This window comes from Nesoenas mayeri (genome assembly GCF_963082525.1).
Source record: "Nesoenas mayeri genome assembly, chromosome: 19".
Classification (NCBI taxonomy): Eukaryota; Metazoa; Chordata; class Aves; order Columbiformes; family Columbidae; genus Nesoenas; species Nesoenas mayeri.
The window spans coordinates 6,860,892-6,879,156 of record NC_137568.1 but is presented as its reverse complement, the minus strand read 5'-3'; the positions used below and the strand labels follow the sequence as shown (position 1 = coordinate 6,879,156).

The 18,265-nt window shown below is 45.4% G+C and overlaps 1 protein-coding gene across 1 annotated transcript in view; it reads right to left on the bottom strand.

Moving 5' to 3' along the window:
• The window catches only part of COX10 (cytochrome c oxidase assembly factor heme A:farnesyltransferase COX10), a gene marked incomplete at its 3' end in the record, with an annotated part of 102,406 nt that extends 93,644 nt beyond the window's left edge, over nucleotides 1-8,762 (bottom strand). The window contains exons 1-3 of the mRNA XM_080356730.1: nucleotides 8,671-8,762; nucleotides 7,714-7,838; nucleotides 5,809-6,133 (exon numbers count right to left, since the gene is read on the bottom strand). Coding sequence (XP_080212856.1) covers nucleotides 5,809-6,133; nucleotides 7,714-7,838; nucleotides 8,671-8,713 — 493 coding nt within the window. The 5' untranslated portion in view covers nucleotides 8,714-8,762. The remainder of the gene's footprint in view (nucleotides 1-5,808; nucleotides 6,134-7,713; nucleotides 7,839-8,670) is intronic.
• Nucleotides 8,763-18,265: the final 9,503 nt, after the last annotated feature.

Here is an 18,265-nt window from a genome sequence, read left to right as displayed (position 1 = left end):
GAGAACTGTCAGGCTTAAAATGAGAACCCCAGAAGCATCAGCATATTAGTAGAAGAGTTGAGAATACAACGTTATCACATTGTTCCCATTTGACATGCCCACCTCAGGCAGAAGGTACAATCACATCATCACACAGACCCAGCAGCTCTTAAAAGCCTCAAAATTGGAGTGAATTAATAAAGATCCATTTCCATCTTGTCATCCAAAATTATAACTTCAGTACGGTACTGCAAATCACATCCTTAAAATCAAAGTTACTGAAGTCTCAATCCTAATACTGTCATTAGTCAAATAATAGGTCTTATGGCAAGAAATAGTATGACATGAAAAATTTCTTATAAGTCAGCACACTTAGTAAATATTTTCCTCACAACCTTGCACCTTACAATCGGAAATGAATAGTTATTAAACAGAAAGTATTTACATTATGTTCTCCGCATGTAATTATGTGTTCCAGACCTCAGCTAGCTCAAACCAAAGCATCAAAATGTTCTTATCTTCCTGATTCCTGCAAAGCCTCCTGTTTGTCTGAAGTTAAATGACAAATAAATAACCTTTGCTGACTGAAAATACCTGGATTATCTACTAAACAGCATTACTTGAGATGAAAAACTAACCGTCATGGCAGAGACCTGCCAACAAGGACGCACATGCAAAGTGCTAATTTTAAGAACTGTGCCTGTATAAGAACCTTAGGATTTAATCCTAAAAAGACATTGAAGAAAACTTGCTGCTCACCAAAACTTTTCTCCAAGTATTAAAACCTTTTGGCAGCTGAATATTGTTATAATACTATTATAAACTTTAATTATTCAGCCCTGTTATGGATTCACAGGAGGCTGTTGCACAGGCTGGCTGCGGGTGCCTGACACTGAGGTCTGGCTTTGATTTCCCACGAGAGCATCACCGAGGGCAGCCCGGATCTCACTGTGGCCCCTTCCGAGAATCACAGACTGGTTTGGGTTCAAGGACCTTCCCAGGTCCCCCAGTGCCACCCCTGCCATGAGCAGGGACATCTGCACCAGCTCAGGTTGCTCAGAGCCCCGTCCAGCCTGGCCTGGGATGTCTCCAGGGATGGTTCATCCACCACCTCTCTGGTCAACCTGGCCCAGGCTCTCACCACCCTCAGGGGCAACAGTTTCTTCCTCATGTCCAGCCTCAATCTCCCTCCTTTAGTTTAAAACCATCACTCCTTGTCCTATCACAACAGGCACTGCTAAAAATCTGTCCCCATCCTTCTTATTGGCCCCTTTTAAGTCCTGAAAGGCCGCACTAAGGTCTCCCTGCACCTTCTCTTCTCCAGTTGAACCCCCAAACTCTCTCAGCCTGTCCTCCCAGCAGAGCTGTTCCAGCCCCAGATAATTTCTGTGGCTCCTCTGGCCCCTCTCCAGCAGGTCCATGTGTGTCCTGTGCTGAGGGTTCCAGAGCTTCTGATGCAGCCCAAGATACAATTGTCTTCTGGGCTGCAAGACGCACATTGCCAGCTCATGTCCCACCTTTCACCAACCAGCACCTCCTCCACAAGGCCGTTCTCCAGCCCTTCATCCCCAGCCTGTAGCGACACCAGGAGCTGCCCTGACCCAGGTGCAGGACCTTGCACTTCAGCAACTTCTAAAATACAGGAAAGCTGCAACTAAGCCTCATCCTTCTGAGAAGCTGTGAAAATAACCACAGGTTCTCCACATGGATGTGCAGGCACTCGGCATTTCTGAAAGGCTGTATCCCATTTATTATATAAACACAACATCATCTTGGTTCCAAAACTGCTGGATCCTTCTTAGTAGACAGCACAAGAAAATGTGAAATGAAATGTTTTGCAACTGATAGAGCTAAAATATACACTGAAAAGGTGACAGTGAAACAGCGGCGTTCACTTTTCTAAGAGTGATTACATTCATTTTTTTGCATTATAAATCACACATCCACTTCTAGACAAGAATTTAATTAAAACTTATCTTAGAGAGCACTTTACACCAATTTATTATGGGAAAACACCAACTCATTTACTGAAGAAAGGTGGAGCAGATTGGCAAACAGTCAGTGTAACATTATCACTACACTGACCTCCAAGAAATTCTAATACTGTACAGCTCCAGCACTAATTAAAGTCCCCATTGATTTCTCAGGATTAATTTCAGCCAGCCATTTCAGTGTGACTTATCAGGATCTCATTAAAAAAGGTGATGGTACATCCCCTCACTTATCCCACTAAAATAGGTATTTGCAGTTGTTTACGCATTCCCTGCTCATCTCAGCTCCCAGAAATTCAAATGCAAAAAGTTAAGAGTAAATAAGAAAACGTCCCCTTTGGATTAGGAAGTTTATTTTCTTTTACCATGGAAGCTATGGTTTACTCTTCTACTTTCCTCGTTGAGGAAAAGTATATTTAATGGACATCACATCAAGGGAATGAGGTCATTAACTCTGTTTGTTTTTTAATCTCTGTTAGCTTAGTGCTTTAGGGGCCAAATTAACTTCACCTTATTGCATAATAGATGGAATTGATCCTTTCAAGATTTGTTGATGAGAGCTGGCATTATGTATGCTCTTAAAAAAGAAGCCAGGATTAAACTTATGATCTCAGCCTAAACCTAATTTTCAGTCTTTTAAACATCTTCAGCTTTAACAAAAATTAACAGGGGACATTTTTCTCCAATTTCAATGTAAACAAAAAAGAAAATGCTAGTGGATTGGTGACAGAGTGAAACACAAGAAACACAGGATAAAGGAAAGGCAGACAAACATTTGAAACCTATGGACACAAGTACAACTTTCTAAAGGAGATCCACATTACAGGTACCTAGGGTGAGGACTCAACTCTTCCAGCACAGCAGAGATAGATGCTAGAGACACAGCCCCTTCCTCACCGAGCCTGCAAGTTGGCTTAAAAATCCTACAGCTGTTTTGAAATCAGCAGGTACATCTACATCCGATCCATGCTTACACATCCATGTCTCTGATAGATGCTACACATCGAGCTGGTCGTCCTTGCCAAAAGACCTACCTGCAAGATGCCCTTTACTACAAAAGCCACAGTAAGCAGTACCACTATGGGCTGGGCACAGAGTGGCTGGAGAGCAGTCAGGGAGAAAGGGACCTGGGGGTACTAATGGACAGGAAGATCAACATGAGCCAACAGTGTGCCCAGCTGGCCAAGAAGGCCAATGGTGTCCTGTCCTGTATCCAAACCAGCGTGGTCAGCAGGACAAGGGCAGTGATCCTTCCACTGTACTCTGCACTGGGGAGGCCACACCTGGAGTATTGTGTTCAGTTCTGGGCCCCTCAGCTCAGGAAAGACATTGAAGTGCTGGAGCGGGTCCAGAGAAGAGCAACAAGACTGGGGAAGGGACTTGAACACAAGACCTATGGGGAGAGGCTGAGGGAGCTGGGCTTGTTTAGTCTGGAGAAGAGGAGGCTTAGAGGTGAGCTCAGCACTCTCTAGAACTACCTGAAGGGCAGTTCTAGACAGGTGGGGATTGGGCTCTTCTCCCAGGCAGCCAGCAATAGGACAAGGGGCCATGGGCTTCAACTCTGCCAGGGGAAATTTAGGCTGGAGATTAGAAAGCAATTCTTTGCAGAGAGAGTGGTCAGGCATTGGAATGGCTGCCCAGGGAGGGGCTGGACTCACCGGCCCTGGAGGTTTTTCAGCTGACATTGGACATGGCACTTAGCGCCATGATCTAGTAAATGGACTGGAGTTGGACCAAGGGTTGGACTTGATGATCTCTGGAGGTCTTTTCCAACCCAGTCGATTCCATGATTCTGTAATATCTCTCGAGGATTTGTGAACATCTAATGAGAACACTCAGCATTTTTCATATCATGCCTGCGCCACACTCCCCCCAGTTAAAAAGTGAAGCTGTATCCTCCTGTGGTTTTGCACATAGCTCATCATATTTTCCATCTGTGATCACTAGGGAAAACATCAATGTAAACTTGAAGTTAAATTAAAAATGAGACAATCTGAAATTCTTAATGTGTTAGCATTACATTGTTAGAATTTCCTCCCACTACCATACTTCCACATCTCTCCTATTTTCAGTTACACATAAACTTCAAGATAAAGTTGAAAATAATGACATTTATGGTTCTGAAAACTTAATCAGACAGATGCATGAGCTTTCCAAGCGCCTGGATGGTAAGATCCAGCTGTTCAGACAGCAGCCAGAGACCACCACAAAGATGGTAAAGGATGGAAACTGGGTTATGCGACAAGTAATTAAAAGCTGCTTAATTGTTTTCTATGGCAAAAGAATATAAAGAAAAATCTTTTCCTGTTGGTAAGGCAGAGCGTCTAATGGCACAGTCATCAGAGCTGCAGTTTACATGAAGCAGGAGGGTATGGTAATCGCTAAACTCATTTCCTTTCAAAGGTGAACTACAGTTCAGAATACAAACAAACAGTCTCTTACTCCAGCGGGAAGAGAAGAGGGCATAAGGAAGTCCCATTTTAGCATAATGCAAAGTTTGTTTTTTTGTTATTTCATACTCTACAAAGTATAAATAAAGAGCCTGCCAAAAAGAAACACACAGGATATGAGATCTATCAGAACTTCATGAGTGAAAGGAGTTGAGTTGCGTGTCAGTTGTAACTTAAAAACTGACCTTGGAGAATTTATTTTTCTTTAAGAAAAAATAAAATCAAAGAACTCCACCAATATATTCTTCACACAATATATAATTTGTCTAAATGATTACACAAGTTGGAAAGAAGCTCATTCTGGTTCCTTGCTCCGCACACTACACCCAGTACTTCTCCTGCTCCTGTCTCCTACGACCGATAACAACCAACAACAGAACTCCCCTCCTACAAACCCCCTCCATCCAGCTTTCTCTTTTATACTTTCTACTTCCAATAAAATCTCCCCACCCCAGAACATCTTCCCCACCAAATATATCACGATCACAACAAAAGGTAGCATTAAGGGGTTTTTGTTTCTATATCTCTACACTTTCTCAACAGGTACAAAGTTGACTACACCTGCCTTGGGTTGAGAACAGCACAGCTCAAAACACAGACTCATACAAAACAACAGACAAACGGGAAAGGAATGAAATTCCATAACCTTGGCCTTCTGCAGGTTTCAAGGAACACCCTATTTTAAAATCCCAGTGGTACTTTCTTGCCTGTCAATATTGCCTTTCGCATTTAAAAGAGTCTGCTAGAAGCTGTTGAAAAGTTTGGCAGCAACAGTGAGGCCACACAGCAGAAGTACCAGATAAAGTTATTTTCTCCAGAAAATAACTGTTCCATCTTGGTGCAGTTCTTGAGGAGCACCAGTATTACCCACATGCGGTACTAACACCGAGCTTACCCCTAAGGAATATCAGCAAAACAGCTCATTCTCTCCCTCTCCTTTTTAAAGCAGCCACTTAATCATTGCACTGTAACTTTTAATTTCTGGATCTACTGAGAGTTTTAAAATTTAACTTTACTTCAATAACTCACCGGCTTTCAAGTTCACACTTAAGAGTCACTACAATAAAATCACCTGACTGAAAATATGCCACAGGAACCAGTTGTTCTTATAGCACTTCAGTTATCCATGGTGAGCCCAACAAAACCAAAATATTGCTAAGACTGAACAGCATGGGGGAGAAAAAGGCAAGAGCTGTATTACACAGAAAGAAAGAAGAGGCATTAGTGAAGTTGTACATGCCACAAAGCTGCTGCAAATTTGAAGTACAATAATCCTGATAACTGCTGAAGTTGGGAATCATCACACCAAAACCCACCCAGTGCCTGTAACGTGCTAAAGAACTGAGATCAAACAGGATGTACAGAAATGAAAAAATGACCAGTAGTACCTGTAAGCTTGATTTTGGACAAGCGTGCCAAAATTCCTGGCAAATCATCCAGCCGTAGCTTCATTTCTTTCCACTGTCTGTCTTCTTTGGATTCTGCTCTTACTGGTGTGACTGAGTCTTCGGTTTCTGCAGCTGAGGCCACTTCTCTCAACTCATTTCTGCTCAATGTCTCAGACAAAGGCTGATGAACAGGTGAAACTGGGCTAATCTTGTGTATAATCTTTTTTTCTTGATCCAATTGCTGAAGCTCACGAAAAGGAGATACAACTGAATCTGACTTAGGTTTGGCTCGTTGGCTGAGGTCTTTGTTGTATTGTGTTACATACTAAATGGAATGAGAAATGTTAAGACAAATAGTTAAGAAGATGTTTCTGTCTATTTTGGGTTATTAATGACATCAATATTATTTCTATATTATTGTTATTGATAGCAGAATTACTTCCTGTGATGACACGACTGAGTTAGTGTGAATTTCAAACACTTATTTCACACATAAACAAGTTTCTGAACTTGGACAAAATATCACAAAAGCAGCTTTTCATCTCACAACTGCATCAATAAGGTTTACTAAAGCTTGAGGAATTGCTTCTGCATAAAACTATTTCCTCCATTGTAGTTTTAAGAGCAAACTCTATTCATATTCAAAACTACCAGATAATATCATCCGATCAATTCACCTTTAAACAGAGGTACACACAAGCCCGTAACAACTCCAGCCTCCAAATATAAGCACTAAACTTGTTGTATCTTTAAGATACTAAGAAAAAAGAGAAAAATGCCAGCAATTACAATCTACCTCCTATGATATAAAATCACCTCCCACATGAAACTATTACTGTCGATCCCAAACTATTTATCTAGACATAACAATTTTCAAGAGGTATTCAAATTAACATTTATTGAACAGAACATTAGGAAACAGTTGCTTCCTCTCTTTTAGAACTGTTACAGAATAAAACGCAGAATAAGAGCATTTAGCTTCTATCTTTCTGTTTTCTCTCCCAACGTATTCTATACACTTCAAGCAAGAGACAGGCTAAAACAGAATGAGTTTTCAACTACTCATGGTTTGAAGTACACATTAATATGAGGAGGAATGATCTGAAACTCTGAATGAGTGATGTAAATACGCAACAACAGGAAACAAAAAAGAAACTGAGAAGTGCTGGAGATCCCCAGAAGGGTGGAAAAGACCCATCTCTTGCTTCATACAGGACTGAAGCTCCAAAAATACCAGCTGACATACACATTTCTTGCAGTCAAAGCAGCCACTCACTATATGACTTAGTCTTATCCATATTTCACATATACAGCTCCAAAATACAACAAGTAGGAACTACTCAGGGAAGAGAAAAGTACATGTTTTACTACCATTCTCTTTCAAAAGTGTGAAACATAATTACAGCTCTTTTTATACATAAAACTAACCAAAAGGAACTCATTATGTTAACGAGCTCAGGAGTTTTGAATCAGATTAACTGATTGACTCTTCAGTCAGAACATACTACATCCACAAGTGAGTTCTATCTGTCACTTGTATGACTGCCAACCAAGACCTGACCTTCTTGACAGCATTTTTATAAGTAATAACCTTAGAAATCATTCTATTTCATATTTCTCAGCAGGAGATAAGTTCTCCACTTCAGATGCACACAAAGACCCCATCAGGTCAAGGACACATTGTGGCACATGGCATTGTCCTTCCTATAGGTCTCCTCCAAACTCCAATGTTTTAGACACCAAATGTTCAACCTTGACGCAATGCAGAAAAGGAGATGCTTGGAATTGCCTGAACTAATAAGAAAAATACTATTTTAAATAACCTAACCTCTGTTTTGACTCATCATATGGGACAAACCAAATTAAAGAATGAGAAACATGGGTTAAATACACTCTGTGACTTACCATTCGTTTGAGAAAGTTAAAGTACTGAAATGTAATCAATCTGTTATTGGTGGCGCGGCATAGGTGCACAAACTGGCACGGGACCTGCCGGATTCCAGTGTTCTTCAGGTGCCAGACAAATAATCCTATTTAAAGGAAAAATGAGAATGTTACATTCCAGTTCCTTGTGCGCCATGGAGCTTGTTTCTGTTTCAGATCACAATGTTTGCTGCCAGCTGTGACAGAGACCCCCCCAAAATGGGAACCAGGCCTGCTTGGCTCCAGGTGGAAGAACTGAAAGTGCAGCCTTGCCCTCATGGTTTGGTGTTTTTCTTCCAAATCTCTCAGTTCCCCAGAGATGCATTTTGTATTTCTTCCTCCCTGACTAACTCTACATGCCATAAATAAAGTTACCTTGGTAAAATGGCACAAGCAGCACTGAAAGGAAAGAGCTGACATAGAACCACAGAATGATTTGGGTTGAAGGGACCTTCCCAGCTCCCCCAGTGCCCCCCCTGCCATGAGCAGGGACATCTGCACCAGCTCAGGTTGCTCAGAGCCCCGTCCAGCCTGGCCTGGGATGTCTCCAGGGATGGTTCATCCACCACCTCTCTGGCCAACCTGGGCCAGGCTCTCACCACCCTCAGGGCAACAATTTCTTCCTCATGTCCAGTCTGAATCTCCCTCCTTTAGTTTAAAACCATCACCTCTCGTCCCATCGCCACAGGCCCTACTGAAGTCTGTCCCCATCTTAGCGGCCCTTTTTAAGTAAAGAAAGCGCAGGACTGAAATCAAACACACCAAGAGAACACCTCTGCATGACACGACTCCTATATCCCTGTATAGAGAGATGCATACAGAAATACACACGCTCTTTAGATCACTATGCAGAGCAGCCCCAGGGGCTCCTCGTCGCCCCGGCCCTTGCCTGCTCCACACACCCCCGGGCGCGGCCCCTCTCGCCCCGGCCCGCGGTACCTGCCATGGCCCGGGGCGGGCGGCAGCGGCGGGCGGCGCTCATGGCCCCGCTGCTCCCGCCGCCCTCTCCTCTCCCCTCACCGCCTGGGCGCCGCCATCTTGCCCGCCATGACCTCTAAACGCCTTCCGGGTGGCGGGGCGGGGGAACGCGGGTGTCCGGGGCGGTTCCACCGGAGCGGGTCCGGGTGTCCCGCACCCCCGGGGGGATCGGGTCCTGTCAGGCTGCGGGAGGCGCCGCTGCCCGCGCTGTTCCGAATCGGGCCGAGCCGAGCCATCCCCTCCGACTCCCCGCGGTGTGGAACGGGAGGAGTCGCTGCGCGGCCCCGGGCGGTGGTTGGTTCTGCAGAGCGAGTGCGGGAGCGGCTTCGCACCGAGTGTCACCGCACCGAGTGTCACCGCACCGAGTGTCACCGCACCGAGTGTCACCTGCGAGGCGATAAATAGCCCCCGAGGGGGAGAAGCGCGGGGTGGATTTTGAGGCTTGGGTGTAACAACAGATGGAGACGTTTGGGGGGTTGGCGGGGCCGGAGACTCCGGACACCTTGTCCGTGAAGAAGCAGCCCCCAAACCTGCCTGGAGCATCCTCAGCTGCCGGTTCCTGGTGCTGGTGCAACTCCCTCGTAGAACCACAGGATGGTTTGGGTTGGAGGGACCTTCCCAGCTCCCCCAGTGCCCCCCCTGCCATGAGCAGGGACATCTTCACCAGCTCAGGTTGCTCAGAGCCCCGTCCAGCCTGGCCTGGGATGTCTCCAGGGATGGTTCATCCACCACCTCTCTGGCCAACCTGGGCCAGGCTCTCACCACCCTCAGGGCCAACAATTTCTTCCTCATGTCCAGCCTGAATCTCCCTCCTTTAGTTTAAAACCATCACCACTTGTCCAATCACAACAGGCACTGCTAGAAAGTCTGTCCCCACCTTTCTTATCAGCCCCTTTTAAGCACTGAAAGACCACAATAAGGTCTCCCTGCAGCTTCTCTTCTCCAGCTGAACACCCCAGCTCTCTCAGCCTGTCCTCCAGCAGAGCTGTTCCAGCCTCGCATCATTTCTGTGGCTCCTCTGGCCCCTCTCCAGCAGGTCCGTGTGTGTCCTGTGCTGAGGGCAATCTCATTCGCATCCCTGGGCACATTTTCCATTAACAGTTGGAGACTTGATGTGGTGACCGTGACGGGGATGAAGAAAGTGAAGTGGAGGTCGTGGGGAGATGGCGCAATACTTATAAAGCAACTGCGAGATGTCCAATAAAAAATAAATTCATCCTCGAGGACATGGAGTCTCATTCCCAAAATCACCTGAGCTTTAAAGAGCGAAAGGCTTGGTAAAAAAAAAAAATAAAAAATAAAATCTGTATTTAGTTCCGAAAGTAATTTCTGAAAATGAAAGTTTGATTTCTGTACTCCTCGGTGAAGTTACGTGTTGTGGGAGGTCAGAGTGAAGTGCTGACCCAGCTGTCATCTCATCTCATCTCATCTCCCACTCATACATGGCTGGATGTCATTGCTAAACTGACTCAACTTGCTAACCTGAAGAGAAGAAAATGCTTATTTTTCTGGTTTAACTGTTTGAACTCACCCTGTGCAGGGGCTGACAGGCTGAAAGCTGTTGCAGGACATGGAGGAAAGGGCCTTGGCTAGAGCCGGAGCAGAAAGGGAAGGGAATGGTTAGGACTGCTCGAGCTATAAAGCGTAATTGCACCCCCAGGCACTTTTAAAATGTTTTCTCTTAAGAGTTTTAAGTTCAGGAGATGTAGGCTATAAGTCACTTAAATGCTTTTGGAAATCATTCTCAATATTTTAACATGGAAATCTTCCTCAGAACCATCTTCCTCTCAGGCTTTCATTTCTTTATAGTGCTTAAATTCATGCAAAAGTCATCTTAAATCATTATTAGGAAGATAAAATGAAAACACTCGCTCTAATTCACCAAGAATATCCTACTTCAAAGCATTTATTTCCACTCTCTTTCTATTTGGGGAGCTAGGGAGAAATTAGGACTTCACATTTCTTACAATTAATATCCTGTTTCACTCCGAGTTCTCATCACTCAGCATATATCACTTTGCAGTTCCTGTTTGCATCTCTTGTTTTTTTGTAACTTCCACAGGTTTGGCCTCAGCTTAAATTTACACCTGCAGAAATAAAATAAACATCCCATAGCAAGCACACACAATGGTTACATAGAGGGCTGGAATGGTTGGTTGGTTTTAGTGGAGTTTGGGTCAGGGGACAAGGCTGAGGTAGCCAAGTGTTCTATGTCAGGGCTGAGATTTAAGGTTTAATGATTTTCATTGCCTTTCACTTGGGCAATAAATTGCACCCTTGGAGAGAGGGGGTAAAACACTACTTTTCTAATTAAGGAGAATGTTATCCACAGGCCTTAAGACAGAGCAATACCTCCTTGTGAAACAATAATGATGATTTAGGGCACACAGAATGCAACGTGTCTGTTTGGCTTAAACCACTAAAGCTACTCCTAAAGAAAAAAGAAAACTCACAGGAATTTTAATCGACACAAGCATCCAAATGTCAGAGTTGTATCTCGGCTTAAAATGGCTCCACAAGCTTTGGATCTCAATACCAAAGGTTTGGGTCTGCAAAGTGTGGATTCTGCAGAAGCTGGCTCCACAAAATACCAGAGGCTTTGGAAAACATCTGGGGAAAGGTTACCGAAAAGGGGGTATGGCCGTGCTGGGGAGCGCTCAGCACCTTCCCTGCTCAGGTCACCAGTCTAGCTCAAAAAACCACCAGTGTCACAGGACCACAGCGAGGGATGCAGGAGAAGGTTCCTCTCCTGTGCCAGGGCTCCAGGGTCAAGCACCATTGTGGGGCAGAGTCATTCCTGAAGAATCTCAGCTCTCTTGCTAATTGCTAAGACGGGCAATTGCTCGTTATCTGTTGCTACTTCCCCGCAGTTATAAAGTAAACACTGCACCTACAGGTCCATTTTCGGGGTGATGCAAGGGGCATTTAACCACGCAACTCCCATTAATGTTAATTATAGAGCACATATTAACAGCATTATACGATCTTTTTTCCTATTAGCACTATCATAAATCTGATTGGTGGGGCTTAATTAGATCTCAGCAGCAAAATGCGATAGTTTGATACATGAAAGGGCAAATTTGTGGAGAGACAGAAAACTATTATTATACTTTAATCTCAAAATCTCTCATTCTCTTACTCATAACACCAACAAGGCTTCTTGTAAGATTGATTTGTTGTCAGAAAATGATTTAAAGACCGACTGTAAAAATATTATATTTTCCTTGCTTCATAGAATGTGGCATTGATGTTAGAGCTCCACAGAGACTTGATGTACTTTCAGATAGGGAACTCTAAAAGCCAAGTGCAAAATAAATAAGATGGCATCCTGCTGTTATTGTGGTAACCTTTACAGATCTTTCCAGAACTGTGACTGGTGTGTGGTTTAGTAATACACCATGGGGGAAGCTGGAGCTTAGTGCAATTCTGCAGCTGAAACCCAACTGTGTTTTAGGGGCTCAGTTTAAGTAGGTAACAGGAGAAATGGTGTCCAAAGTGAAGGGCATTAGGACATATCAGCAACACAGGAATAACAGATAAGAAGAACTAAGACAGTATTGAAGGCTAAGCCAAAGTGTAGTGATAGAAAGTTGGGAGATGGCTTAAGGCATCTAGACTGAGCAAAAGATCTCTGGGCACCCCCACAGTTACACCCCTGCTGAGATCTGGAGTCAGGGCTTGTCCCAGCTTTGGTGTTTGAGAAACTCCCAGGGATCCCAATGACCCGCTGAACAGTTCCTCAAGCTGTTTGTACTGGTGTGGGTTTGGAGTTTTCTGTGATTTTCTACAAATCAGCGTTTGTGATGCACAAGCTTTATATCAATACAAGGTTGAAGCATAGATATATTTTGATCTTAAATAAAGAAACCTGACAAACTGGAGCAAAATCAACTGGTACCGAGAGCCTGAAACACACCAATTCCGCACTATTAAAGACTTACCCTCAGCAAATAACCCCAAATGGAAAAGAGTAGACAAAAAAAAAAATCCAAATCAAAATCCCCAAGCCCTTCCCACCATCCCAGTTTCAGTGTTTCGGAGTAATTAAAACTTCCAAGAAAGTTGAAATAGTAGCCTTGGTCGATCAGGGCTCGGTAGCCTTTCTGAAGTGGTGCATCAGACTGATTTCTTTCCCAAAGTAGGGGTCAAATATACCATAGGAAATCAGCAGAAGCTCAGAAGAGGCTGCTGCCTCTTCACAGCTGTCCAAGGTGGCCTTATGCTGACCCTGTGGAATGCCATTTTTTGGCAAGCCCTGTGTTTCTTGCTCACCACCTGCAATGGACTATGAGCTATTACCACTTACTTCAAGTCAAAACTTCCAGCCTTTCCTTAGGTAGAGCTTTGCCGAATGGCTGGTGTAAAATCAGCTGTGATCAGATTTGGAGTTGACGTCAAATGTGGTGTAAACATGTGGGTGATGGGATGTAAACAGCAAGATCCCTGGGGATGAACCCTACTGAAGGCAGCATGAGAGGAATCACCCCTAAAAAATGGCAAGAGCTGCCTTAAGGCAGCAGCAACAAGCCACACGGATGCCCGAAGGAGCTACGTAACCCGCTGAAATCCCCATCACATCAGCCATCCCTTTTTAACTCACCCTGACGCTGCTGTTCCTGACAAGCAGGGATACCTCTTATCCCTTAAAGTTCTCAGCCAGAGTCAACAATAGATATTTCCAGCAGCCCTTTGCCCAGAAACCGATGTTCTGAAGAAAAGGACCTGCATCCTGTGCTCTTTCAGGTGAGAATCGCTGCCTGAATATCTCCAGACCCCACTTATTTTTTTTTTATTTCTGTACCTCCTTTCAGAGGTCTTTCTTTTCCTAGAAAAATCTATGTGAAATTCCCAAGCTGCCTAGGACTCAGAACATCTAATAAAAATAAGATTTATTAAGAGCAGAGGGAGGAAATCAGATTAAAACTGAAGAAACAGCTTGCATAACTGATCTCTTATACTCAGCAACTGCTCAGGAAGTGCTGGGTACACACAAATTAACTGTTTTGTGGAAGCACTTTCCAGCCCGATAGCCAGAACGAGTGGCAGTCAGCAGTGTCTCCTCCGCAGATATGGCCACTAAAGCCCACCAGTGCTCGTTCTCACAGCTTCTCAGCACTAGACACCAAGTTGTATTTTACTAACCCACAACTCACTTTCCCTACTGATTTGAGGGACAAATCTCCCCACCAGCAGCAGAGGGACCCCAGGCAAGATTCTGCAAGCTCCACAGCCCAGTATCCCCCACCACAACCAGTATCTCTGCTTGTGCCACCACCAGCTCTCAGGGTGAGCTATATGTGCATGCTGTGAGACCTATAGGATTGCTCTTCTGCCCCATCACTCTTGTCTTCTCACCCTGAGGCCATGATTTGTTTTCCCCAGCAGCCCGTCACCCTCTCCAGCTCCCTGCTTTGGTTTGGTTCAAACCCCACCACGCAGCTCCATGTTGGCAGGACTTTTTTCACTTGTTCTTCTCCCTTGGCAGTGTTTTTGCCCAGGTGGGTAGTGCTCAGCCCCAGCAGTTCCCATGTGGCAGGCAGGGCAGCACCCACCTGCTCCATCCCTGTCCCCCGTCCCTCTGCAGGGGTGACTGAATCTGGTGACACCCCATGTGCCAAGCTCCAGGAAACAGCTCTGGCTTCCTCCTCATTTCAAACCATGCCCAAACGGTCCTCACTCAGTCGCTGTTGGCTCCAACTCCTGGAAGCAATTTCTACTCTTTACTGTCCTCATTTGGATGCCTTTGTCCCATTCCTTGAATGTAGATTTTGGACAGAGTAGCTCCCCCAGCCCCCATTAACCTTCACCAGCCATCTCCCTGCTGCTCCCTCGCTGAGCCCAAGCACAACACTGCTCTTTCACTTCTGCTTCCACTGACATCACTCCTCCACATTGCTTATGGTTTCTTTCATAGAAGACCTCTCACAAATCTTCATAGCTTCTTCTGGGTATTTTTCCTACTCTTTCTCCAAAATGAAATGAAGAGGGAGCGGCTGGATTTTGTCCCCTGCATTTTGTCCCCTATCCCCTGCTGCTTCTTGGATGCAGATTTTGTCCTTGTTTGTTGCCACCACAACCAGGTGTGCAGGGATGTTGTGGGCTTGGAGGCTGGGAGTGGAGACGGCCACCACAAGAAGATTAATGATCCACATTTTGAGAAATGATCCGCAACATGACAGTGGCTGTGAACCCTGTTCCTACACCCATGGAGCCTGCATGATCTGCTCCTCCTCCTCACCCAGCAGAGGAAGAGCATGGTTGTCCTAGTGTACCTTTGCCAGTGCTCTAAGCCTTCCCACCAATGTGGGTTCTGCAGACGTCTGCCCCAGGACACGGAAGGACAGTTTGCACTGTCTGAATTACTGCTCTACCCAGCATGTGAGAAAGCAGCACAACCATGCCCAGGTATTTTAGAAATTATGCTTTATAATTATATGTCATTTGCACATTCTGGACTTTCAGATAATTCAGCTGAACTTCAGAGAACTGGTTGCTCATCTGTACACTTCATCTTGAAACTTAAACCCTAAACCATCTCTTACTGAAATCAATCAATAAGTGCTTCTATTGACTTAAATGGAAGTTGAATCAGATCCACCGCTAATGCTCACACATCCCTAATTAACTGTCCACTGCATTGTTGAGGTGAAACCAGCTCAGTGAAACCTGTGACCGAAACCCACACTGGCAGCCTTGTGCTTGCTCACACTTGGGTTTGTGCGAGACGTGTCCTCTCCTGTGGCAGCCGTAGCTCCGGCGCCTGGAACATCAGCACAGCTTGCTCAGAACCTCGCCTGGGTCGTCTCACAGACTTCACAGCTTCCCAGCACATTTCCCACTCTATGTTACTTCCTCCTGCCCAGTACTATTTCGAGCCTTTATGTAAGAAGTATCACAAACACCTTAACACGAGGGTCTTTGGACAGTTATTCTGCAGCAGAATTTCTTGAATTTAGCAAAAGTGCCTTCTGCTGTCCTAGCAGCACCAAACACACAAGTGCAAGGGTAACAGCACTCCTGAGCTTTGCAATTATGCACAGTGATGCTATTATAAAATTGATCAAGGGATTTCATGAATTATTCTTTTTATAGTTCTGAGAACACCCGAAGTCACATTAGGGAGAGCCTTAATGCCCACTTCCCATGCTGAAAAGACATTGTTTTATTTTGTGACCTGGTGGGTGTGGGAGTAGCCTTGCTGAGCTGCCTGATGGCCATGGCACCTGACTGGCAGGATTTCCATCTGCTCCTCTGCCTGCCTTATCCTCACCTCAAGAAAAGGTCTGAACGCAGTGATAGCAGATCCTGGTATCAATAATGTACTCCTTGGCAACTTCTCAACTGCATGAGGCTGAGCTGCCTGCAGAAGGAGAGGACCGTGGCACTGGTGAGACGGGATGTGCTGGGGACAAGAGTTGCTGAGGCTTTATCCCCACTGCTCCGTCCGTGCACTTACTGCCTTGTCCTGCAGCACGTGGCAGGCAGCCAGGCTAGTCCTCCCTCCTGGGACTGCCATCTTCTCACATCACACCGATTAAGTGAAATTTGGTCTTGTTATTACTTGGTTTGATCCCTGAGGAAAATCCATAGCGCTGCAAGAAGTGGTCCTGGTGACTCAGAATCTGGCACTTTTCCTTCTGAGTCAGTGCTGAGCCCGTGCCCAAGCACGGTGTGGGAACGCAGCGCGGTGGGAGGCTTTGCCTTTCAGGTGAGGAACATCACTGAGGCTGTAACCACTCACCATCTTATTCCCCTTACTCCTTCCCATCCTTGCTGGTTTGCTGCTGCCTGGTTGAGCTCTGGATCCCCCGAGAAGCAGCACTTCCTCACAATAATTTCTTCACACCTACCTCACCGGCATGCACAGCCCTCCCTGGCTGGGATTTGGGGGGCTGTCTGGTTTCCCTTCTTCTCCTGGGTGTTCAGCTAGACAAGCCCTTCGTGGGAGAAGAGTGAGAAACTCCAATATTCCCCCTCACTGTGAATGGAGGAATGTTTTTTATTTTTCTAATTTGCGCAATTTAGTTTCTGAGGAAAAAGTGTCACGTAAGAGAAACACACCACAGTTGGCAGCAGGAGGTGCAGGAGAGAGCCCTCAACCCTACCACTCTTAGTAGTAATCTATGTCCTTCCCCAGCGCCTTGCAGCCGGGGATGCTAGGTGGCCAAAATAAATGAATGCCTTGCTTGTGTTTCCAGTCAATCTTTCCATCACAAAATACACCCAAGACACAGCAAGTCTCTTTTTTAGAGAAATACCGTATGTGTCCTGTTGACTGCAAACTCTACAAGCTGTTTGTGGCCTGCAGGCTGCAGATCCAAGGCCCTAAGCAAGCTGATACCAGGAGAAGGCTGTCATGGTCAGGACAGTTAATCTACCTGCAGACTGGTCCCACCAGCTCCTCAGGAAGGGAAGAGCCCATGGTCGTAATGACAGATGGGGGAAGGCTGCAGGGATGCAGGTTGAGAAGCCTGGTCCAGGGAGCAGAGTGATGCTGGACACCTCCACCATTGGCTTTGAGCCTCCATGGAAGAACGGAGATGTTGGCAGACTGTGCAGAAACCCCTCAGCAGGGGAGGAGGCTTGTGTGCCAGAGAAGTTATATTACTCAAAGGGTGTCTGTTTGGGTTCCTGGCTGCTGCAGTGGCTCCATGTCCCTCCAAAATGAGCATTTTAGTGCTATTAATTTCATCTGGAGCCATGTTCAGGCCATTGCGTACATCACCCTGAAAGACAAACCAGGTCCAGTGCCACCTCCTCAACTTAAACAAAGGAAACTGAGGATGTCTTGATTATAGAAAAGCAGAATACACCTTCTCCTTCTCTATGGACATTTAGGGCAGTCAGAGTTGTTACAAATCATGCAGCCAAGCAGTCATTTTTTTAAGCTCTCGCATCCCAGACCAACTAACCGTGTTCATATTTGCCTCAGCGGTTGACAACCATAGCAAAGAACTGGCAGAAAGGATAACATTTATGAACATATGTGATTCATAATAGGCTATTAAAAATAGCAAGAGATGAAAGAGGCAGCCTACAGATAAGCCATTTTGAGATCCTCAGTAATTCAGAACACTGTTTTAAAAGTCAAGTTTTAGCTATCACAGATCTGTCCCTGCTGCTCTGCAGATAACAAGGTGGGCTGTTCTGATCAGGGTGAGAGCTCTCTTCCACCTAGGGCTCTTTATTTCACTCTGGCAGCTATCACATAGATATTGAAAAAGGCTTCATGTAACTCACACCCACCTTCTGTCTCTGCTTGCCGAAGCGCCAAGCCTGAGCGCACAGCAAATTCAGCCTTATTTTCCGTGGGCTGGCACCACTCAGTGCTGCCATATTCTAAGGGTTAATTTTGGCGAACAAGGGTAGCTGGTCAAGTAAAGCGTGCGCACCCCCTGGGCAGTTTTCATAGTCTGTCAGGCACTTGTTAACACACTAACCCATTCATTTCTTGATGAATTTGTGGCATGTTGGACATGAGCCAGAGGCTGAGCTGGGAACAATATTTATTTATATCTCCACACAATAATTCATGTCTGCCCAAATCATGGACTTT